This window comes from Anas acuta, chromosome 1, assembly GCF_963932015.1.
Source record: "Anas acuta chromosome 1, bAnaAcu1.1, whole genome shotgun sequence".
Classification (NCBI taxonomy): domain Eukaryota; kingdom Metazoa; phylum Chordata; class Aves; order Anseriformes; family Anatidae; genus Anas; species Anas acuta.
Genome location: NC_088979.1, coordinates 116,979,810 through 117,003,450, shown reverse-complemented (window position 1 = coordinate 117,003,450; position 23,641 = coordinate 116,979,810). Strand labels below are relative to the sequence as shown.

The 23,641-nt window shown below is 42.8% G+C and overlaps 2 protein-coding genes across 13 annotated transcripts in view; one reads left to right on the top strand and one right to left on the bottom strand.

Moving 5' to 3' along the window:
* The window catches only part of ST3GAL6 (ST3 beta-galactoside alpha-2,3-sialyltransferase 6), a 51,885-nt gene extending 33,955 nt beyond the window's left edge, over positions 1-17,930 (top strand). For all 11 annotated transcript variants that reach the window (XM_068696146.1, XM_068696170.1, XM_068696137.1 and 8 more), the window contains 5 exons: positions 4,790-4,885; positions 6,730-6,916; positions 8,063-8,200; positions 11,854-12,006; positions 13,658-17,930. In XM_068696146.1, the coding sequence (XP_068552247.1) occupies positions 4,790-4,885; positions 6,730-6,916; positions 8,063-8,200; positions 11,854-12,006; positions 13,658-13,738 (655 nt within the window). In that variant the 3' untranslated portion in view covers positions 13,739-17,930. The remainder of the gene's footprint in view (positions 1-4,789; positions 4,886-6,729; positions 6,917-8,062; positions 8,201-11,853; positions 12,007-13,657) is intronic.
* Positions 17,931-19,500: 1,570 nt separating this feature from the next.
* COL8A1 (collagen type VIII alpha 1 chain) overlaps positions 19,501-23,641 on the bottom strand; it is an 87,103-nt gene continuing 82,962 nt past the window's right edge. For both annotated transcript variants that reach the window (XM_068696052.1, XM_068696054.1), the window contains one exon: positions 19,501-22,797. In XM_068696052.1, the coding sequence (XP_068552153.1) occupies positions 20,891-22,797 (1,907 nt within the window). In that variant the 3' untranslated portion in view covers positions 19,501-20,890. The remainder of the gene's footprint in view (positions 22,798-23,641) is intronic.

Below are 23,641 nucleotides of genomic sequence, written 5' to 3'. Positions count from 1 at the left end.
CCTCTTGAGATAGAAGCATGTTTAGTGGTTCTGGGAAGTATGATTCTTTTAATAAAAGTAGTACCAAAGCTAAGTGAGAACTACTACTACTTAATAAGCAGTAGCGTAAATGAACTGAACATACAATGACTTCATACAATTTGTTCTTTCTTAATTATTTGTTTCTTCTGCATAGCACTAATAGGGCATGAATCACTGTAGTGGGGAAGAGCTTTTAAATATACTTTTAGCCAATATACAATGGCTTTTAAATATGAAACATTTGGGGAATTTATCTTAACGACATTCTCCAGTAATACAGTAACAGAATTATTAGGCAGTTGTGTATTGCTGTCACCTACCACTGCCTCCTTGGCAGAATGCAAACTGAATTTCCCTGTAAACTTTTGTTGGCAAGGTAAACCTACTTTAAAGTATTTTAACAAACGGTAGGCAATATGAGCATCAAGTTCATATACATGAGCTGTATTTCCATGCAATATTGATAAAACTGTACACAGTGAGATACAAAAGACTTTTTTTTTTTTTCCGGAGTAGTGCAATTTTTAAAGTTTAGATTGAATTCTCACTCTGTAAAGGTTTTGTTTTGCAAAACTGTTCAGAAGGGAACAGTGTCACTGACTTCTCTGGAATAGCCTGTAGGGAGAAGGATTTTCCAGGCTAGGGGTATATCCATAGAATAGCCTCCGGACACCCGCTCCACCCATTTCCTTATGAGTGGTGGGCACTTTCGGGATTTCAAGCTTATCAGTGGTAAATTCTTAGGAATATGCTTACACAATACTAAGACAACAATATATGACCTCTGCATCCTCCTTTTACCAAATAATCTCAAAGGAAATAATTTGCATTCCTCAACAGGCTACTGGGGGTATGGGCTAAAGCAGCTGAGGTCAAGATGCTTTTTTTTTTCCCCCCCCAGAGGAATGCAGATGATGCAATCTTCTTGCCCTTTAAAGGCTACATTTCAGCTTAACAAATTTTTTTTTTCTATGTGACTAGGAAAATGTTTCTGTTAGCATTTCACCATATAAACAAAATTATGCAAACCAATGTCTAACCTTTAAATTAAGAGGCCCTTGTACACTATATGAATAGGGAAATGGTTTGAGTGACTAAGGGATTTCCTTTAGGTGTTGGAGATCAGTTACCATGTGATTTTTGCATCCATGTAGATTTCCAACATCTAAATGTAATCTCATAGTCACCTGAACCACTCCTATGACTGTTGTTATATCCCAGGTCTTAATCTTTTTGCCTTTCTTAAATACTGTGCTGGAGATTGCAAACTGGACCTCCAGCCATCTCAGCCCATCATATTTCATGTATAGCGTACCTGATGTCATTTAAGGACATCTGAATTCACTTCTTTTCATGTTGATTTATCAATGTGAAGAAAAGAAGCATTTTTTTTAACATGAAAAAGGGGCTGGTAAAATATCTGGGAATAACAGTTTGCTTAAAATCAGTAGCTCACTTCTGTGGTAAGTACAGGTCAGTTTAAGTATCTTTGAATGCAATCCAGCCTTGCTACGTATTCTTTACCTCCATTTCATAACTCAGGTTTCCTGTGAAGTTGTTTTCTGTTTGCATTGGTGTTACACCCAATGCACACATGCAAGTGTTATCTAGTCTCTAGAATAAACCATTTCCTTTTGTGCTTATCAATGCAATCTATGGTACTGTGGACGTAGACCTGTTATCATAACTGGAGACTCCAGCACTGGAGGGAGGGTGCTGAGGGGAGAAGATGATTCAGAAATGGCACATTCACACCAAACTTCCTGTTTGAGTTGGCCTTCTTTAACTTTCAGGGCCTGACAGAGCATAAAAGCTGATCTTTCAAGTGTGTTTGTCTGTTTCTGACTGTACAATGACATGTACACTTCATCATAAGTATTTGATGTGCTTGTTGACTTTGCTACCCATTTCAGTAGTTCGCATACTAGTGTTAGATGCTTTATTGGTTATTTGAAGGCAGCTGATAACATTTTTTCAGTACACGTTATTAAGATTACTGGAATCTTAAAGCTTTCTCACGCTTCAAATTCTGGTCTGCTTTTCTGTTTATGTAGTACTAGACACTGTTAAAAAGCCATGCACAAGATCTGGTCTGCATCTCTCAGTAAGAGGGAGTGAGTGGATTTGACTTGAGAGCAGCTACTGAGCTTCTATAGCTGCGTGAACCTCAGTTGCCCAGCTCTAAATTCACATTTAATTTTACTTCCTTGCCCTGGGTGTTCTGCCATATCACAATTGCAAAAGGGAGAAGCTGAAGAACTTCTCAGTTTTACACCAGAGTCAAAGGTGTTATTTCAATAGCTAGGGGTGGACATGGTGAGTTCCAGTTGTCACTTCAATTCCAATCATCACTTCAGCCAAAATGGAAGGATATGTAGTCTAAGGAATCACTTAAAATTCAGCTACAAGGGACAGAACTAGCAGTGTAGCCTCAAGTAACTTCTTGGCTGCTTATCATGATCAGAATAATAGAAATCACTTGTTTAGTATTGGTGTTGTGGTGATGAGGTTTGTACCTCACAGTTACCCAGCTGTGGTCCAGATGACTGAAACTCAGTGATTTAGAGGCGTGCTGTAAATGACAGGGAAGTGTGATGTGCTTTCTCACTTTTCCTTTGTTCTGCCTTCATCACTTCCTGATGATGTTTTTTTGTCTGTTTATTTTTTTTTCCTTCCTGTTTCCTTCTCTACTGCTGTTTCTCCATGGCCCAGGGTCTTGCTTTGAGCTCTGTGGTACAGTTGCAAGTAAAAAGGTGTAATTCAGAAGAAGGGTAACTTCTATTCCCGTCCTCCCACTGTATGCATTGCAAAAGTTCACCTGCAATCATTGCATGTTCATCTGTATGCTTTCTCAGGATGTCTTAAAGCTAGATTGAAAAAAATATTTGGAAATGTACGGGCTGGAGTAATCTAGGAATAGAGGGAATGGTTTTGTAGTGGTAGAGGGAATGGGCATACTGAGGACAAGATGGTGCAGCAGGTTTTGCCCCTCTGATTTTTGGAGGTACCAAGTCACATGGAATTGTGGCATAAGTTAGAAATGTTTTTCTTTTGTGAACACCTGGCATCTTCTAAGATTTTTAGGAAACACTAGAGAAAGGCGTGCCAGCTTTTTCCATGTCACTCAACCTTCAGAGATGTGTTTAGCTGTTCTAGATTTTGTTGGATGTGTATATTGATTTAGAGGTACTTAACAGGCTGGTCAAAGATATATATATACACACACATACATATGTATGTATGTATATATATGAAATGTATAGTGTGCGTATATATACACTTTTAAATAAATAAAGGCAACTCCCTCTGCAGATGTGGTCTTAGAGCAGCAGGTGAAAAGCTGCCATCTCAACATTTCTTTTGAAACATGGTTATTTTAATAGTTGGCATTTATTTTCATTTAAGCTTTTCTATAAGCTTCAGGTTTTCAGCACTGGTTTTGGTCACAGTTTCTTTTCCCCTAGCTCATACACAGTGCAGCATAACTGTGTTAACAATTTTGTAGAAACTTCTTCATACAATGAGATGCCAGTGTTCATTGTTGTTGTTCACTGATGTTGAGTAATATCCTTCTCAACTGAAAAAATTAGTTGGACTGTCTGTGGAGTAAGATGTTAACTAGTCTGCATAAAGTGCTACAAGGGGCATTTAATAGTGGTTAAAGTATTCTTTATGACTTCGTATTGTGGTCCCTTGCAGTAAGAAATGGTACAGAGCCTTTTTCTTGTTTGAAGAACTGTGTGGGTTTACATATAGCATGCAAGGCCACAAAACTTCTGTAAAGAGGCAATGCTCCCTGAGAAAAATGAGACCAAGCCTGTCTAGTCTCCTTTCTGAAACCAAAGCACACATTCTGTTAGCATTGGAATGCGCAGCAGAGAGCAAAAGATATGAATAGAAGAGCTGGGACAACTCCTTGGAGAATTTTTACTACGAGAGTTTCGTAAGTTTAGCTTCTGTGTTTACATAATGTTTTTTTTCCCATACACTTTTTAGCTGTGAATGTATGCTAAATTCGAAAGGATGGATTACTTCGGATGTATCATAAGATCTAATTTTTTTCCTCAGTGTTTTATATACCTGGTGATGCTGTCTGATTTGAATTTAGTCATATGAAAACACAGCTTTTTTTATCATCTTTCTTCTTAGGTCATGACAATGTGCACTTCAGCACATGCTTACATAAGTTTGACAGCTCTTCCTAAGTAGATGGAGAAAATTCAACAGCATTATATTTGTGTAAAGACCCATTGTGTGCTATTTTTACAATTCAGAGGTTTGTAAACTAGATTGTGAACCTAAATCTTGCCACTGTCGCTTTTCTTAGAGGTCTCAAGTTATGAAGTTGTACAATTTTGCAGGAGCATCTTAATTTGAGTTAGAGCAAATCTGGGAAAACCATCCCAGTTGGTAGACTAGGAAAAATCTGAAGTGTTTTGGAAGATGATTTACTGAATGGCAGACACATCACTAACTAGCTATACATGTTTTAAACAACAAGCTGCTAGAAAACCAACATTTAGTTACTGTTTTGCACAGGAGCAGCCACTTCCTGGCTTTTGTGTTCCTAAAAAAAAAAAAAAAAAATAGCCAAATTGTGAAAAATTTAGCGTGCAAAACAGAATCTGTACTCCTGTGAGGACGAGGAGTGTCAATGATACCGTCACTGGTTGTTAATAAATCAGCTAAATGCTCATGAGGCAGGTATGTTAATTACAATATTGAAACAAGGGGTGTAATGCATATTAAAGTCCTGTTTGTTCTGCAGCGTTTCCTGTCGACGGTGTGTTGTGGTCGGTAACGGAGGAGTACTTCGAAATAAGACGTTAGGGGAAAAAATTGACTCATATGATGTGATAATAAGGTAAATGGTATTTATTTTTCATTTTCTTTGCATATGGAGAGTCACAAACTTTCGTTGTAAGCCAGTAGCTTTATAATTCAGTTATTATACAAATAAGAATGCATAAAAGTTCCCATTATTCTGTTACATCCTTTTTTTTTTTTTTAAAAAAAAAAAAAAAAGGCAGTGTTTTATTAGATAGATGCGAGGGAGGAGGGAACACTGTGTATTCTGTTTCATGGATGCAAGGTGCTGCCATCTGAGATGGGTCTAGGTATGTGACAGTCCAGAGTCCTGTATTTGCCCATTGCTATGAGCCAGCATCCTGGGCAGCCCTGCCTCTGACCTTCCACACCATGCCTGTTTTACTTTGCGCTAGTGCATGCATTGCTTGGAGTGGATTAAAAGTAACACTTAGACTGTGAAGTCCATCTCAAGGCACGTGTCATCTGGAGCATGATTTTGGTGTCTGTCTCTTTTCCTCAAACACGTTAGCTTGTAGTGGAAGCATACCAGAGGGTGCTGGGGTCCGGAGGAGGGGTATTTGGATCAGGGAAACTGAAAAAGTGCTCAGAGGGGAACAGGTGTGTGTGGATGTTCTAATGCCAAGGAAGCTGAAATGGACTATTTAGCTAATTATAACAGTATTTTCTACATAATAATAATAAAACAGTTTATTCTCTACAGAAACTGAGATAGTAACCAGTAACATGGCCTTTCTGACAGTAGGTGTTTTGTCAGATGGTGTGCCTGAACCCTCTTTCATTAAAACCTTTACCATTTCAGTTTCTGCTTCAATGTTGTCTCAACCTCATTGTTACTTTGCTGTCAGTGATGCAAGGAAGCTCCATGAAATCTTTTTAACTTATTTCAAGTATTTGGATTTAATCCTTCAATTTAAAAGCTCCTTGTAGATCTATTTACTCTCCTTAAAATGGGAATTTTTACAGATGTCTGGGTCACACATTTAAAAATGGTCAGTTCTAAAAACAAAATTGCTTCAGAAATACAGTATACATTTTTTACTACGAATGAAGACAGAGGTGATTTTTGCATTTTGTATTTAATAACCAGTTGTGATAAAAGCTTTGAAATGTTCTTTTGTGTACCTGCCTAAAACATTTGCTCCCAACCAGCATACCTCCTATTGTGAGCAGTTCAGTTGCATTAGCAGACCAAAGTATGCCTGAGTACTCCAAAGAATATGCAACGCAGCCATCAAGCAAAAACTGCAAGATGGAGAGTTAAACACAGCTCCTTTGGCACCTCAGAGCAGAAGAGACCTTACCCAGAAGAGATCTCCTGCCTGCTGCTTACTAATATGTTGTAACACAAAGCAGTGGCAGCTGTACAGGAACTATTAAAACAAAAAGCGCTATAAATATGTATCAACATCATTATATGCAGTCATAATCCCTGTTGCCATATGCTGTAGACAGTGGAGAGTATTAAAACACTCTTGAATTGTCTTTTGTGGGAATCAGGTCATCTAGTAATGTGAACGGAGCAGCTGGTAATTCTTCAAGCAAGATATTCTCTTAGGTTTTCTCCAGTTGCTGTGATTGATTTAAAATTGGAAAGTTTCTGCTCAAGTGACACATTATAAGTAATCATGCAGTTGTACTCTAAACCACCTTGGCCATGTTCCCATATGCACTTGATCCCTCTAGGTTAGCAGGTGATGCAGGAGGCATCTGATAATTGCTCATCAACTGTGTAATGTGATAAGTGAACACTGGGCCCCTAACCCCTTGCATGCCTGGATGTGCTGCCTGCCTTGCAGACTTCTGTGTGTGCCAACCACACGCAGTAAGGACAGATGTGTGGGGTAGTCATTGCAATCTCTGTGTCTGTGTCCTCTGCAGAATGAATAATGGCCCTGTTATAGGGTATGAAGAGGATGTTGGGAGAAGGACAACTTTCCGCCTTTCTTACCCAGAATCCATCTTCTCAGATCCGATCCACTACGACCCCAATACAACTGTTGTTATCATCGTCTTCAAACCACGTGACTTAAAGTGGCTTTGGGAGATACTAGGCGGTCAGAAAATTGTGAGTTTAAATATTTACGCACTTCTGCACTCAGCTTGCCACACATCTCTCCTATGAGAGTTATCTGTTTTGCTTTTAACCTTAGCCTTCCTGGCTGGGAAGAATGCTGGATCTCCCATTCTGTCTGTTCAGTTTCCCTTTCCCTTGTATGCCTCTATTCTTTCTCACTCCTACATTCAATTTGGCTGTTCGCCCCAAAGCAGTTGTCTTCTCAGAAATATATTTATCTTGTTCTAGCACTGTTTCATATTCTGACACACGTGCTCCAGCCATTTCCCAGGTTATTTTATCCTGCACACTTGGTGAAATTACAAAATAGTTTTTTAAGGGACCTCTCTTTGGAGGTCTGAAGTCTAAAACCCCTTCTCAAAGAAAATGGGTCCAAGTTCAAAGCTATACCAGTTTCTCAGGGTCTTGTTCAGGTAAGTTTCAATTATTTCCAGGGATATTTCTACAACTGTTTCAGTGCTGCACTACTTTCATAGGAAAGAATTTCTTCTCATCCTTTCATTGCACACCCCAGGATCTCAGTGTGATTCTGGTTGTTGTTGTTGTTGTTTGTTTGTTTGTTTGTTTGTTTTTTAAATCCCCAATCAGTTATTTAAAGGTAGGCTGAAAAAAACACACTTCTCAAACCCTTCTTGCACAACATGTGCCCTGGCCCCTACCCATTTTAGTGATCTTCTATTGAATTTGCCCCTGTTCGATGCTCTCTCTTGTGCTGGGGCTGGAAGGAACCCAAAATGGTGTTTGTGAGACCACTGGCAGGCTCAGTTCGGAGTACTTGAGAGAGATCATTTTCGTCTACTTGCTCCATATGCTCTTGTTAAATTAGCCAAGTACATAATAAGCATTTGTTGCCCCCAGGGCACTGTGCTGGTGCATGTTGTCCACGAGGGACTTTTCTGCAAAGATGCTTGCCAGCCAACCAGCCCTAACCTCTGCTGTAGCAGGGGTTTGTCCTGTTGCAGGAGCACAATTTGGCACATACTATTACTGAATTCTGTCTAGGAGGTTCAACGTTCCTTTTCCCCTTCCTCAAAGTGCTGCTTTTGGATTTTGCTCTGGCTAGAATTAGAATTTAGTACCAAAACAAATTCAACTGTGTCTGGCAGTTAAAAACATGTAGTTATTTGCCTGTTACAGAGTGCTAAAGGCTTTTGGAAGAAACCAGCTCTGAACATGATATACAAATCTAATCAGATCAGGATTCTTGATCCCAGCATCACCAGAAAAACGGCTTATGATTGGCTTCATTTTCCAACAAGGTTTCCCAAAAAAGAGGTAAGCTTTTTTCTTTTTTAGCTTTTAGTTACATGCCACCAAAGAAATAATCATTTCTTCATTATAGTGGGACTGTGTTAGAACATCTTTCAGGTTCTCATTGCATAAGCTTGGGCTTAGGTGATGTTCAAAAAAAAAAAAAAAAAAAAAAGAGAAAATGGAGTTCAGGAAGTGTCTAGTCTTGTTCGCCAAAAATATTTATGGGTTCAATAATTAGTATTAACTACTTCTGTCTACAAGTGTTGTCTCATTTCCTCTTACAAATTGGGAAAAGCAGATAGGCATTGGAATACAATGGAGCTGAAGAGCCTCTAGAAATATTAAGGAGTTTTGAATTAGTAAACGTAGGGCTTTTTTTCTTAACAAACAAACCAGTAATTTTAGCACTGCTGCAATTTCACTCTACTGGGGGTGGGTAGGAAGTGGGGAGCAAACAGGATATTCTAGACCTGCTCTAATGATGTGCATTTAACAGCATTCTTGAACTTACTGATTTGATGTCAAGCTAAGTAATGAGTTAACCAACAATTTAGATATTAAAAAAAAAAAAAAATACAACAACAACATTTCAACTGTCAGCTTTTGGCCGAAGAATGTTTTTTTGATGAAAGGTAAGGCTTCAAGTAGGAGACCTGACATGGTCACACCTGACTGCACAAGGGTTGTTTAACAGAAATGCTTGTACAAATGCAGTTCTTTTGGGTCACAGTCACTGCACGGAGCTGCTTCATCAGGATCAGCCAACTGATGCACATGGAAACTTGTTACAAGCTGCTACTGTGGAGTATCTACCACAACTGTTTTTCAGTTTAATCTTTCTAATGTTTGAGGGAGTTGTTTTGTGGTTTGTTGCTTGTTTTCTTATGTGTGTTTTTTGTTGTTGTTGATTATTATATTTTTTCTAAAAAAATAGTGGTCTACTAGTGTCTTTGTCTCCCTTATGAACTCTCAAACTGAAATTCCCAGTTCGGCTGCATGCTTGCCAGGGCTCCATGGCATTTCAGCTCTTCAGCTGAGAAGAGGACAGCACAGAAGTTGGGAGCTTATTGATCTCTGAAAGGGCCACAGAATATCCATGACTTTCATGGTTCCAGAAATCTCTTCTGTCTCTTCCTGTGCTGCTCCTCACTCAGTGGAAGTGAAATTGAAGCTGGTGCTGTCAGTGAGCCAAGCAGATGTGTGTGGTGTCCTGGAGCTGATATGCAGGTGCAGGCTGCTCAGTCCCTTTGAGTAATGTGTATGTTCTTCATTCCTCTTCTGCTTGCTGGGTGCCCTTGCTTGGAGCTGGAGCAGAGCATGTCTGTGGTAGGATGTAGGTACCCCTTTCAGCTTCTTCCGCGTCCCTTGCTTCGTTCCCAGGTTTTTACAGCCCCACATCCCAGACAGCAGCGACAGCTGAGCTTAGGTGTACTTGTCCTCACTTCTCCCATCACGCAGAGGTGGGCTATGGCTTGGAGCCTACACATCTGCAGTCGCTCTGGCACAGCTGATGCGAAGCAGCTCAGTTAAGTCGGGGTTCATGTTGGGTGGTCTGTTGCATGGCCCAGTCTGGAGCTCTCTGTATTTAGAGCACATCCCTGGGGGAAAGGGAGGAACTGGTGCTGCCTGTGCTGTCCTATGCTTCAGCCCCCTCTGCCTGAAAAGATGCCAAAGACAGCTGTTACTGTCGCTGCCTTTACCATTAAGCCAACATTATATTCCCTGTGTGTGCATTTGTGCTTAGTCCTGCAAGCATTTCAGTTTCTCTGCCAGCAATATGATGGTATTAACAGAGCTGGGAAGAACAACTGTAAAATGAAATGTGCTTCCCCAGCAGCAGTAAAGTCAAAAAGTGTTAGAGTCATTGCAGCACCGTGCCTGTTCCCACTAAACATGACTGGCTGAACAAAATTAATTGCGGGCCAAGATCTGTGGACATTGCTAGGGCAGGCCAGGATCTGCACACTTCAGTGACAGCAGTTCTGCTTGGCAGAATCCACAGAAAATCAGTTTGCTTGGTAAGAACTTCCTTTGAGGCTTGGTTGGACAAGAAAGCATGCTTAAAGCATGAAAATGCATTTCAAAAGTAGGGTTATTATTATAATTCTTATATTCCTTTGAGGTGAACCCTATATTTATGATAGGCAAGGGTAAATAGACCTAGCTCGCAACCTGTGATATTCCTGAGATTTCCAAATAAGACTAATTCTGACAGGTACCATGCCTGTCATAATTTTGGGGGACTATTTAATATGGGCGTTGCAACAGGTGTACCACTATGGTATTAGGGTATTAGGGCATTATGGTATTAGGCCCACAGGGTGGAAAGCTGTTTTGCTAATTGGCAGGAACCCTGGGCTGTGGTGTGCGTTTTAAGTCAGTGTCATTTTTGGAGTACCCCAAAAGTTGTATAAAGGTACAAGAAAAAAAATCACGTAAAAGATAATTCAGTTGTGTGATTTTAATTAGGAGAGCTAATTAAAGAGTTGACAGTAAGTTTTCCCTGGTGATTTGTTCCTTTATCATATAATACAAAGATGTGTTCTTGTGTCATGGAGTTCTGCCTTCTCCCTGTGCAGAATTATCCACTGCTGCTTTGCCTGCTTTGTTTTCAGAGGCAAATGATCTGAGTCTTGAGTAAGAATTCAAAAAAGAAGGTGATTTTGTGCTCACTTTAGGGTTCGACTGCAACTACTGAAAGTGTTCAGTTCATTTGGTCTCTGATAAAACTGTTATTTTAGCCAAGACTGGCATGTCTGCCTGAAAGTTTTACTCATTTATAGGGAATTTTTCCTTTAAGCTTCACCGGTTGATATGATGAAAGAAATGACCTCTGTGCACAAACCTTGCCTCAATTACTTCCTTAGATCATTTTAACTGCTGCTAAAAGAGCCATGTCTGTTATCATAAAATGTACATGATGCTTCCAAAGAGTTCTCTGGTCTTGTAAGAAATGCAAATCTTCAGTTCGATGCTCTTAAGTTTGCACGATTAAAACCTGTTTATTGCCTGCTCTTGGTATTTTAAGTTGCATTTACTTCTGAGCTTTCTTACTGTCGGGAGACATAAGCAATTTTATCTAGTGACCTTTTTTCTAATGAAAGTAGTGGGGGAAGAAGATCTAAAGCTGCCTTTTCATGAATTTCCCTGCTGAAAAAATTCAAGTGTAGCCAAGTTAATGCAACTGTAGTGCAGATTTTCGGTTTGGAGATAAAAAAAAAATAAAAAAAAATTGAGACGTCATACTCTGTTCACAGGAATCTTAGTCATCTAGAAACTTTCTGAACACATCTGATAACCCTGTCACGTTTGATGGAGGAGAAACTGTCTCCAATGTATAGAAGTCTGACTGGTTTTGTGAAAGTAGGTTGCTGAGTGGTGGGGTGACAGGACCTTACTGGTGCCTCTGCTGAGGGACGAGCTACAGGACAGGCTCAGCTCGTGCTAGAAAAGCAGAAAATCTGAGGGAAGGCTGACACAGTAGGTATCCTGGTCACAGAAAAGCTGCAGGCAGCACCTTACTCCTTTATGAGACAGGAGGGGATCCAACCCCAAAACAAAATGTCTGTAGAAGAGCTAGGCTCCCTGTTTTTTTCTGCCTTTTTTCTTAGCTTTGCTGTTCACGTCAAGCTGCCGGTTAATTATGCACGCATGTTGTTTGTGTTCTCTTTTAGAAACCCAAGCACCCAACAACGGGGCTAATTGCCATTACACTAGCATTTCACATTTGTCATGAAGTTCACCTGGCAGGCTTCAAGTACGACTTCACTGACAGAAACAGTTCTTTGCACTACTATGGCAACGATACAATGTCTCAGATGATGCAGGTAAGGTGCACTTGTTCATGCTGAGGGGCATGCTTTGAGAAACGCTGCTGCTAAGTGAGGAAGGCAATGCAGCGAGATAAAAACGTGGATTGCAGGTTAGAAAGGCCTCCCATCTTCTGCTGGTTCAGCTGCTCATGGGTTAATGTTGTTTAAACTCACATCTCCTGCTTTTGTTTCTGAAAAATGTGGGTAACGTTTGTCGCTTGAGCTACACCTTATTCTGTAACGTCATCATTTGTGTACTCTGTTTTGCTTTAATGATGTTCTTCCTAGGCTACGCAACTCTTGTTTGTAGAGGCACATTGTCAGAACATGAATAGGTACTGTTCTTGTTTCAGTTCTTTTTATTTGGTGGCTACTTGAAAAACTAGTCTTAGTTGCCAAATTTCTTTAATAAGAAAGAAGTAAAGGAGTTAAAATCTATAAACTTGCAGCTGGGGAAAGAGCTGAATTTCAGAATTGAAAAGTAGAAAAGAAAAGTAGCTCTTACAGAGGGATAGGAAGAGAAGGAAGTGTTTCCAGGAGGTGGAAGCCACAACTCACCAGGGAAGGAAGCAACAGGAGGCTGGCAGACATCAGGAGTGCCTTCTCCTCCTGCAGAGAAGTGTTTTTCTACAGCCATGCCTCTATTTTCTTTAATGTCTCTGCTCTTACCTTCAGCTCTGTACTCTGAGCATCTTAGTCTCAGCCCTTTACATCAATGGGAACATTTTTCTCATCCATATGCACACCTAGTATGGTGTGTTGGTTCCAACCAGGGCTTATTTTCTTTCCTCCTGCCTTTCTTGAAAATGTAGTATGGGGCAATGTCCATAGGAGCCTCTCAAGTCTCTCTGAGGAATCCTATGTGCCCTCTGCTCTGAGATAATTTTCTTCTGGCACTGAACTCATGGTCATTTTCAGGTTCTTCTCTGCAGGTGCTTTGCTTTTTTTTTTTCTTTTTTTCCCAATATACTCAAGACTTGGGTAAGGTTGATCACTAGTTGAATAGACATCTATAACTTCCCTAAAATCTGAGAACTTGAAACAGAAGCATTTACACTGAATTCATCTTAATTTTTTTTTGGATTCTGTGTCCAGTAAGCTTACCTGAAGCATGAGGTTCTTTGAATTCCCTGTAGTCCCCAGGGGATGTTTTGGATTTCCTTGTTCTGTCCTCTACTAACCTCAGTGGTCTCTTGATTATCTGGGGCCCTGCATGAGAGAGCACTGAAAATAGATTGGTTTGGGCTTGTTAGAGCTGACTGGCAGGACACATTCAAGCTACAAATGTCTCGTGTGCTCTTTGAGAACCTGGGTTGAGCTTTGAGAATTACTCATTTACAACATAAGCAGTCAGAAAATGTCGTTATACTGCTGTTGCCTATAAGCCCAGGGAGGAGCTGGGAGAGTTGGTAAAGGAAGGGCTTCTGTCCTACAGGTTTGGTTTGTGTCCTAATAGAAAGTCTAGTCTAGTTTTGAGCACTGGGTTCACTCACCTGTTTTCTTGGGAGACCGTACTACAGCCAATCTAAGAAGTCTTTTCCCTGCTTCCTGCTCTTAGCATCTTCCAAGCAACACAAGTAATTAGAAGGAAAGAGCAACAAAGTGGTGCTTCTGGTAATAAGTTGAATTTAATTTTTTTAATTATTATTCCCTCACATCTCTTTAGAATGAATACCATGACATCAGTGCTGAGCAGAAATTTTTGAAGAAGCTTATAGACAAGAACTTCGTGGTCAATTTGACGTGAAAGATGGAAAATATGAAGAACAATCACTATTTTCAAGATTCAAAAAAATTTTATTTTTTTGTATGACACTTTTATTTTTTAAGTGCAACATAACTGTTTACTGTTTAAAAGGAGCACAGAAACCTCACAAGGCAGAAGCTTCTTCTAAGCCTGAGGATAATGGACTGTTGCAAGCAGAGAACTGAATTTCTGTGAAGTTATTTAATACTGGGGAAAAACATGACACTTTCAGCTGAAAGTATCAGGGATATAGAAAAAAAAAATGTGATCCACATGACTTATTTATCAGCAAGAACTTTTTCCAACTGTTTAATTCTCTGGAATATCTTCCTTTCTAACATTGTCCTCCAAAAAGGTTACACTGTCAAGAGACTGCGAAGAGCGTTTAGGTAATGGATGTAAAGTCTTGAATCTCTTGTAATCTGAAAGTGGCTTTAAAAACAATGCCTATAAATCATTACCGTGTCTGGGAGAAGGGGAAACATACAGAGCACACAGGCTTAAGCCTGTCCTACTCCTGAGCAGAGAACATCATCTTCAGTGAAGAAGCCACAGCCTGCATTGGTCATCTACTCTGAACTGCTGTCTGCATGTGCCAAAGGTGAATACCCTTTGGTCTGATTTGTGGATTTGTTGGTATTGACAATGCTTGTGTTGTATCCAGTTTATGGAAAAACATACACCCTGTGCTGTGCTTCCAATAAATTTTTACAAGTTTTGACTTCTCTTAGAAAAAAGGGAGTTTGAAGACTGAAGATTTGTCGTAATTACTTGTCTGTTACTTCCTGCAAACCACAAAAGGAATGTGAGCTGGGACAGAGATGCAGAGTGTATCTTCCTGTTCACTTGTCAAGCATCAAGATAATTTTTCCAGACTAGCATAATCCCCTTTTTCACATGCTGTAGATTTGAAATGCATCAATGTGAACAACTGTTCTTATTTTTGGTAGTGGAGCATGCTGGGGAACGTTCAAGATGTACATCAGCTGAATTATCATTTGGCTTCTGCTAATCTTTTCCATTTTTACTTTTAGATTTAAAGAAAGTGGCTGAACTAAATTAGCGGTGGGAATTTACATGGGATTTTATGAAAGTACTTAATGGGATGGTTACATTTCCTGTATTGATTTTTGTCTCAGACAGGCCTGCTGAATTAGTTAAATTTGTTAGGGAATGACCTTGACAACTATCAAAGATTAACTGAAAAAGTGAAATGCCATTCTAATTCTTTCATAGGATATATATACATGTTTATCTTCTTTATTGCGTCAAGTTTGTTTGAAGATTTTTTGGTTATCTTGATCAATCACACCTAAAGAAAGCACAAAAGTCTGCTTCCAAAAAAAAACACAAACAAAACAGACAAACAAACAAAACAAAAAACACCTCTTCAATGTTGGTAGAAAAAAAATCATGAGCACAGTATCATCTTTTTCAGGAGCTGAGGATTACAAGTGTACTGAACAGCAACATAGAAGAGTAAGCATGACCAGAATCAAAGTCAGAGTGACCAGAGATCAGTCTCATCCTTTTCCCATTTCTCTTGCAGCGTGCAATAGGTATCTGAAAACTGCCTGTAGTTCTCATCTTTTTCTTTAGCCCTTTGGTTCTGCCAGTTGGGAATTGCTGAGTGCAGCATGACTTGCAGGCAAACCTCACCCAAAGAAGAGGTGCCTTTTGCTGCATGGTATTTTCACTTAATGACTCCTGACTTCTGTTTGGTTTCAAGCAAATTGGATGCATTCAAAATAACTGAGGATGTCATAAAAATCTGCATCCCCCTTGTGGTACAGGCAGTGCCATGAGTGTGGCAGTTCAGCCACCTCAAGTGATCCTGTGTGGGGTCAGTCCTTGTCCAGCTGGGTGCAGGGAGGGGAGGGGCATGCCAGAGGTGCTGGGGGCAGCGGGGCAGGTGTCTGTCCTGGCAGAAGTGTGGGAAACCAGAATTTCTTCACAAGGTGGTGGAAGGAGTCTTACTCAGTTATTCTTGTGTATAGCCTTCCCCCGTCCCCTTTTAACAGGCACATTTCTGAGGATTTGAGAAGGGCTCTGCTTAAAAATCTGAACAGGAATAGGTGGGGTTATGCACCAGAAGGCAGTGATACTACTATTTTTAGCTCTACCATAATGTATTTCTCATGATTATTTCAGTTAGTAGGTTTTGTACATGACTGTATAGCACCAGACCTGCAGTGATTTAAACTACTGACAACAGCAACTCCCCAGGAAAACAAAAATCCAAGGCAAGGTTTTTCATAAAGCTCACAACACTGACCTTTCTTTGCATGGAAGCCCCTAGCAGATGTCTCACCGTGCCGAGGGCAGAGCCAGGCAGAGGTGGGTGAATCCCCCCTAGGAACCTGGGGTTGCTCCCAGAGCCAGCCCTGGCTCCCCCAAGTGTTGTGGGGTGCCCCGCTGCTGTGGACTGCATACCAGGGTACGGCCTCGTCCACCTGACATCCCACACCATGCTGACTGCGAGGACTTCTGTCCAGGAGAGCTGTTGCGTTTGCCCTCTCGGTGCAGTGTCTGGTTCTTGTGATGGTGCTGGCTGTGTTTGTTGTTTTCCATGTGATTAGTGTGCTGTCTACCGGCATATATCCCTATCAGCTGCTCCTGCTTATTTCTTTTTAGTAAGTCTCCCCACTTGAACATCTTTCTCTTTTTGGCAATTAAACAGTACTCCTGTGGATGTTTTTTCCCCGCTTCTTTTTCTCCTGCAGGAAAGTTTGAGTCAGTGTAGGCTGAGGTTGCCCTCACAGGAGGGTGACTCAGTAAAGGTTAGAGCCAGGCCTGTTTGCTCGGGCCTGAGCCAAGAGTTAACGCTATTGATAAACCGTAGGGCAGTGTTTTTTGAAAGCACAGCCTGCTGGCCACCAGCTCTTATCTTCAATAATAAGCTGTGAGCTACCTGATTCATTGGTTTTCCCCTGTAAGATGTTTTGGTAGGGTTCTGTGTATGCCAGCACTGCTTCGTCAGCCTCACTTCATGAGGTTGTTTTGTGCTGTTCTGCCTTGAGAACAGTTACTGCTTTTACATGGACTTGATGTAGGCAGGAATAACGCTGTGTACTCCGTCAGTAATGTCTACAGATCATGGTGTCTATTTTATCTGGGTACAGGTTTTCAAAAGTAGCTTGCAATACTAAAGATAAGGCTTGGGACTTTTTTAATAAAAAATAATAATAATAAAAAGCAATAATGCTTACTCCGACTATTTCAATCTCTCTGAGAGTGAGTTGATATTAAGATTTTCTTTTCCCGTTTTTGTCATTCCTAAAGGCAAGGGTTCTGCACTGAAATGTTATTGTACTAGCTGCCCATTACGTTGATCACATCATCAGTGGTGAAGCTGCCACGTTTAAATCCCAGGGTGCTGCAGGCCTTATTTCCATGTCTGGTAACAGCATAACTATGTAGGTGCCAGGTACCTTACGTGAAGTGTATTTCTGTATCAGTTGCAGATGGTTTCACCATTGCTTCCTCCCTTCACATTCTCCAGCAGTCTGCTGAAATTCAAGCCAGCAGCATCTTGCAGCAGACGTGCTCCTGCATTTTATCTGCCCCCCTGTACAAAATGCTCCACCATCAGAAAGACCCAGCTCTAAAGTACCAACACGTACACACAGACACATACACACAGCCAGGTGACTTGCATCAGCCAAAGTTCTGTTTGGCTCAGACTTTTAGGGTGCCTGTTTGTTTTTGTCGGTATCTTTTCCTCTACTGTAATAATTAAGGGAAGTTCTGAGATATGATGTAAGAAGGAAGGTGAGAAATTATTGCACTAAATATGAATTTGAGAGTGCTTAAAAGATTAAAAGAGCGCTTAAAACAAAACCATGTTCCAGTGGCTCTGTGTTGAGAATAATGCAGAATCACAATGTTGGTGTTTAATAATTAGTGTATGGTATTTCTTGTATCCTACGCCACGTTTCTCTTTTTAACAGTGCCCTGGCAGGTAATACAACACCTTAACTTTTAAGCGGAGTCTGATTTTTAAGAACATTAGAAAGCTCGACGTCGGTTTCTGGTGTAGGTAATTATTTTATTTGCCATTTTTCTTAAGTTTTATATGCCTTTAAAGTGCCAACTGTATTTTGAAGACATTCTTAGAGTTTTTCAAGTGAAATTTTGAATGCTACAAATGGAAAAAAAATATTTTTCTGTGAATAAATTGTGTTAAAGATGCTGCCCTCAAGCTTATTTTTGCAAGGCCCGTGCCGTGTGTGTGCCCAAGCCCATTATTAGTGCTGTGTAAAGTAAATAAGGGATTGTCAGATGGGGCATCGAGTTTCAAAATGGACTGCTGTGGTTAGTAGGGTAAACAGGGGTGATTTTTTTTGAGCCTAGGTGCAGTACCTGAACTGTGCTGCAGGTAGAAATATCACTCTTGACTCATGAAAATCACAGCTGGGACATGGTATTTGTGGGCAACGTCAAGACGAGCATCCTCCTGACATTGTTTGGTGGCTTTTTAATCTTTACAGCCTTACTGCCTTCTTTCAGGGGAATGCTAAGATAGATGTTTAACTAGGAAGATGTGTGTGATGAAGGACTTTAGATGGGAAGAATCAACACTGATTTCAGTACTTCACTCATGTCGTCTTTTCTCTTTCCTCCTGTGCAGTGAAAATGAGATGATGGGGAGCAGGGACCTGCTTAGCCAGCAGCCTCAGGGAGTCTGAGGGCAATTTAAAACAGTTGCCTGCCCCAAGTGGTGGGTATTCAATGCATTCGTTTTGATATTGACCTTTCAGGAGTTCACCAGCTTGGAGGAAATGCCTATCTTTGAGGAGAGACCATCGGCTGCAATCCACTCTCTGCAGTGGAGCAACAGATCATCACTGAGCTAGTCAGTGACAAACTGGTTGCCACTTTCACACCAGCTTTTTGCCACAGGAGAAAAAATGGGTCATGAGGAGATCAGCAGAATGGGAGAAGCTGTTCTCAAATGATCATAAGAGCTGGGGCTATAACAGGTGTCTTGAAGCCTGGGAAGCCCACAGCCAACTTTGGCTTTTTGGCTGAGTGCAACCACCCAACAACGCATCTCATAGCTATTTGAATTTTCAGCTTCCCCACATCCTGCCCCCTGTGCCTTTTTCAGCTGCACTCCTACACACGCTGCTGTCCCCAGTCCATAACACCTGCTCCTTGCCAAACCCTTGCTCTGTGTAGTGCACTAGGAATGTGCCATTGCCCTCGTGGGAGCCTCTTGCACCCCAGATTCCTCTGGGTCCACAGCTGCTGCCTCCTGCTAAATGCAACGATAGGACAATGCCTTCCTCTCAGGGAGTTAAGGTAAGTCTTGTCAGCAGGGAGGAAACAAAGAAAAATCTACATAATTATATATAGATTTGTTTTTTCATATCGTGTTGTCAGTGGCTTCAGAGGGTCCTTGTAGTCTGATACATGTATTTTGTGGCTTGAATGTTCATTCTAATAACCCTCATTAATGAAGAGAGGATTTTTTTTAAAGATATTTAATAAGATATTTTTTTTCAAATCAGTACAAAAATTTTAAATACAAAATTATTTGCTTTTGACATATCTCATATATTCTGGAAACATACCCAAGTCACCAATGCCTGGTAAGCTGTCCGTCCGTTCCTGCCAACGTTCCATAAAATTTCTGAGATAAAGCACCACATTATATCACTGGAGTCCTTAGTCAATGTTAGACTGCATTAAACTCTGCACTTAAATAACAGTAATGCCAGTTAAATCCAATTTTAGTTCTGCATGAAAAATCTAGTTCATTTTTGAATCAAAAGCAGTAGCATTAGCTAAGACATGGAAGAAGTGAGGAGTATTTGACTCTTTCAACTAACGTAAGTGTGTGATGTGCAGCACTGTACAGGGAAACACAGAAAAGGACACTGTCATTTTTAAATTAATACTCTTGAGGTGAGATTAGCACCATTGATGAACAGACAGTTCTTGCATAAAAGTTGCTTTTCCCCACATACAGAAAAGATTGAGGGCTCTGCAGATTCTCCTAGACAATTGGTAACACATAAATAAGGATTGGAAATCAGCTTTTATGTAAAGTGAAGTTGTTGGATGAATTTTTATGTTGTATTGCTGGTAAAGTTACTGATTGATCTCAGACAATGAATTAGTTAATTAGCAAGCAGAGCTACTTCTGCTTTGCCTAGTCATCAAAGAGTAAACTGATTTAATTTTGGCTGAGTGGCAGAATACCTGTATCTTATTACAAGCCAGACAGACTGCAGGTTTTTAGCATGAATACAGGAATTGGAGCAAATTTATACCACCCTGCTGCATTTCCACATGTCAGCCAAGATGTCTTAATCATGTGGCATAAAGCCCATAGGAAGACTTCAAATTTTGTGTGATCTACCTCATCTGCTTCAACAGTGCAAATGCAGATGGAGGCTTTTTGGGTGCTGTGGCATTTGGAGGTGAACCCAGTGCCCACTGGAGTCAGGCACCCTTCTGAGTCCAGAAACCCCCGGAGAAAGCTCTCAGGGAATGGTTATGCCATCACTAGTCCTTTTCCATAATAAACAAATTGTTTAGGAAAACAAATCAAATACCTGCAGGAATATCTTACATGGGAAGAGAAATAAAGATCTCCAGCTAAAAGAACCTCTGCCTGTCTGGCAGCCCTTCTGTCAAAAAAAAAAAAAAAAAGCAACCCCCACAAAACAAAACAAAACCAACCCACCACCAAAACCCCCCCAAACAAGTAAAAAGCCACTCAATTTTTCCATGTAATTTGAGATTGACCTACTATGTTTTCAGTCACTGTTTTTCATCTCATAACTATGATCAATGCATCAATTAAATATGCAACAGGAGTGACGTAAACTGATTTGAACCTTAGTATTGCATTATTGTGAATGAAATGAAGCATGGCGTCACAGAAATATATAATGTACAGCTTATATGTCCCCCTTGGGTGCAAAATGACTGTTTATGAACCTGATACACACCTTTAAATATGTTCACCACACTTTTTTTTTTTTTATATCTAGCTGTGCATAATGTTAAACTTTGTATTTTTTTTTTTGTACACGATGGTCCGAAACAGTCATTAAATGCATCTTTCATGGTATAAGAGTTTTAAGCGGAGAAGAAAGGTTTAGATTTGTATGTGTGTGTGTGACTGTCTGGTTTTTGTTTTTACATGGGATACAATAAATATCCTGAAAAAGACGAATGCACGTATTGCCCAGCATAGAGTCCTGCTGCCTGTTCGGATGGCATTTGAACGTAAACCTTGTCTCCGTGCATCAGCTGAACAACGGCACTCCCGGAGGCTTGGTCCAGGAAGCCCTTCTTGTACTCGTCGTAGGTGTACATCAGCGGCTCGTTGTTCTTGAACAAAGCCACCCAGACGCTGGCCCCTTTACAGTGAACATGGTAGGCGAAGTAGTAGATCCCGGGGATCTCGCAGGTGAAGATCCCTGTGGCGGGGTTGTAGTTCTGCCGGCCGTTGTAGAGGAGTTTGTCGAACTTCACGGGCACGCCGACCCGGGGGAAGGGGGTGAGGAGCTCCGCCGTGAACGCGGGCATCTCGTAGACGGCACCGGCGGCCTTGCCCTTCTTGCCCGCGTAGCCGTACGGGGGCTTGACTCCATCTATCCCCGGCCCCACCTCGGGCAGGTACTGTCCCACGGCCGGTGGAGTTGGGGGGATGATCACTGGGGGGCCAGGTGGCCCGGGAGGGCCGGGGGGCCCCTGGAGGCCGGGCTGGCCGGGGGGTCCAAGCGCCCCGGGCTTTCCCGGGGGACCCTGCAGCCCCGCGGCCCCAGGTTTGCCCATGCCAGGGAAGCCGGGGGGGCCGGGCTGGCCGGGCTCCCCCTTGGCCCCAGGCAGTCCTGGGGGGCCGATGGGGCCACTGGGCCCTGCAATGCCTGGGATCCCCGAGGGGCCCTGAAGCCCCTGGGCACCGGGCAGCCCCGGCTCACCCTTTGGCCCCACGAGCCCCGGGACGCCCGGCAGCCCCGGCAAGCCCTTGTGCCCGGCTTCCCCCTTGGGCCCCGTGGGGCCCGGCAGCCCCCGCAGCCCGGGGGCTCCCACTTCCCCGGGGAAACCTGGCTTCCCGGGGAACCCCTGCAAGCCGGGTTCACCCTTGGGGCCCACTGGTCCCGGTGGCCCCACGGCGCCGCCTTCTCCCTTGGGTCCCGGGAAGCCCGCAGCACCGGGGGGGCCCATGATGCCTGGCAGGCCTGGTTGGCCCGGCTCTCCCGGAGGCCCCCCCATGCCGGGTGGCCCCACGTGCCCTTTTTCCCCCTTGGGCCCCAGGGGGCCGGGCAGGCCGCCCACCCCACGCTCACCTTTGGGCCCGGGGAAGCCCGGCTTCCCAACCCCGGGGAGGCCGGGGGGCCCCGGCAAGCCTGGCAAGCCTTGCTCCCCTTTGCCTCCTGGGAAGCCCGGCTGGCCAGGGATGCCGTCTTGGCCGGGTTTGCCAACCCCAGGCACGCCGGGAGGGCCTTGCATCCCAGGGACCCCCGGGGGTCCCTGTGGCCCCGGCTCGCCTGGTGGGCCAGGCTTGCCCAGGGGACCCTGCGGTCCTGGGAACCCCACCATCCCCGGCTTGCCGACCCCTGGCAGACCCACGGGGCCAGGGGGGCCGGGCAGCCCAGGCGGGCCCTTCAGTCCTGGCAAACCTGGGATCCCGACACCCTTCTCCCCTTTTGGACCAGGGATCCCGGGGGCCCCTGGGGGCCCCTTCATCCCAGGTTCACCCTTAGGTCCTGGCTGTCCCTGCAGCCCTGGAGCACCCGCTTTCCCTATTCCTGGAAGCCCGTGAGGTCCCGGTGGTCCCTGTGGCCCCGGTATCCCCATGGGCCCGACCTCTCCCTTCGGTCCCATCTCCCCTCTTGGCCCTGGTGGCCCCATCACCCCTGGTTTCCCAGGCATCCCTGGCAAACCCGGCTTCCCAATTCCTGGATATCCTTGTGGACCTGGTTTTCCTTTGGCTCCTGGCACGCCGTGACCTGGTAATCCTGGTGGCCCTGGTGGCCCTCTTGGTCCAGGCTCACCAGGGGGACCTTGCTCACCCCTCAAGCTGCGCACAGGCATTTCTGGGTTGGGGAGGAAAGAAATAGGGAAGGGGGGGGGAAATAGAGAAAAAAGGTGAATGTAATCACATCTCTTGAAAAACACAAAGGTAATTTTAAACTGAATGTGCTTCTTATGGTACCTCTTGTTTTTGTGGTAGGTGGAAAAATTGAACTGGCCAGAAAATTACTGGCTGATGTTTGTAATTAAGAGGATGTTCTTGCTGTTTTGCATACCCCAAACTTGCGTGTTTATTTCTGTTTATATGAAATACTTGTTTTGCATCCTCTTCGCTTATTTTTTGTCACGTAAAAGCCATTTGGTAGTGTTTCCATGTATATGATATTAAGCAGTGAAATCTGCCTATTGCCCCATATTGCTGTATGAGTTTACGAGGAACGCAGGAGCTGCTCAGTGTGTTCATGCGATAGGAGTACTTCACCCTTAAGAGGTGAAGTAACTTGTTGGAGGGGCCCTGCTTGTTGTAGGGGCTTACATTAGCAAGAATTCCTTGATTAACATCATTAAAATAAGGTTGAAACAGTAAAAAGTTTAAGTCTGGTATGACTTGCCTTTTCAACAAGGCTTTAGTTCACATTAAAATCTTACTGGAAACCTACAGCCTTACCTGGCATTGCTAAGCTCTCAAAAGTTTTTGGCATAGCCATGGCTAATTAGATCTCCCTCTAAACACTTCACAAAAACCTTTTATGGTCCCAAACCACGTTTTTGTTTGTGTGTGACCATTTGGCATTTCAGGTTGAGGTGAGGGGGATGCTGCCTGGGAGCGGTTGTGCTGGGGGCAGGTTGCTTTTCAAGCTGCAGACTTCTGCATGTAGTGGAAACTCTGGTTCTCTCCTGCTCTAA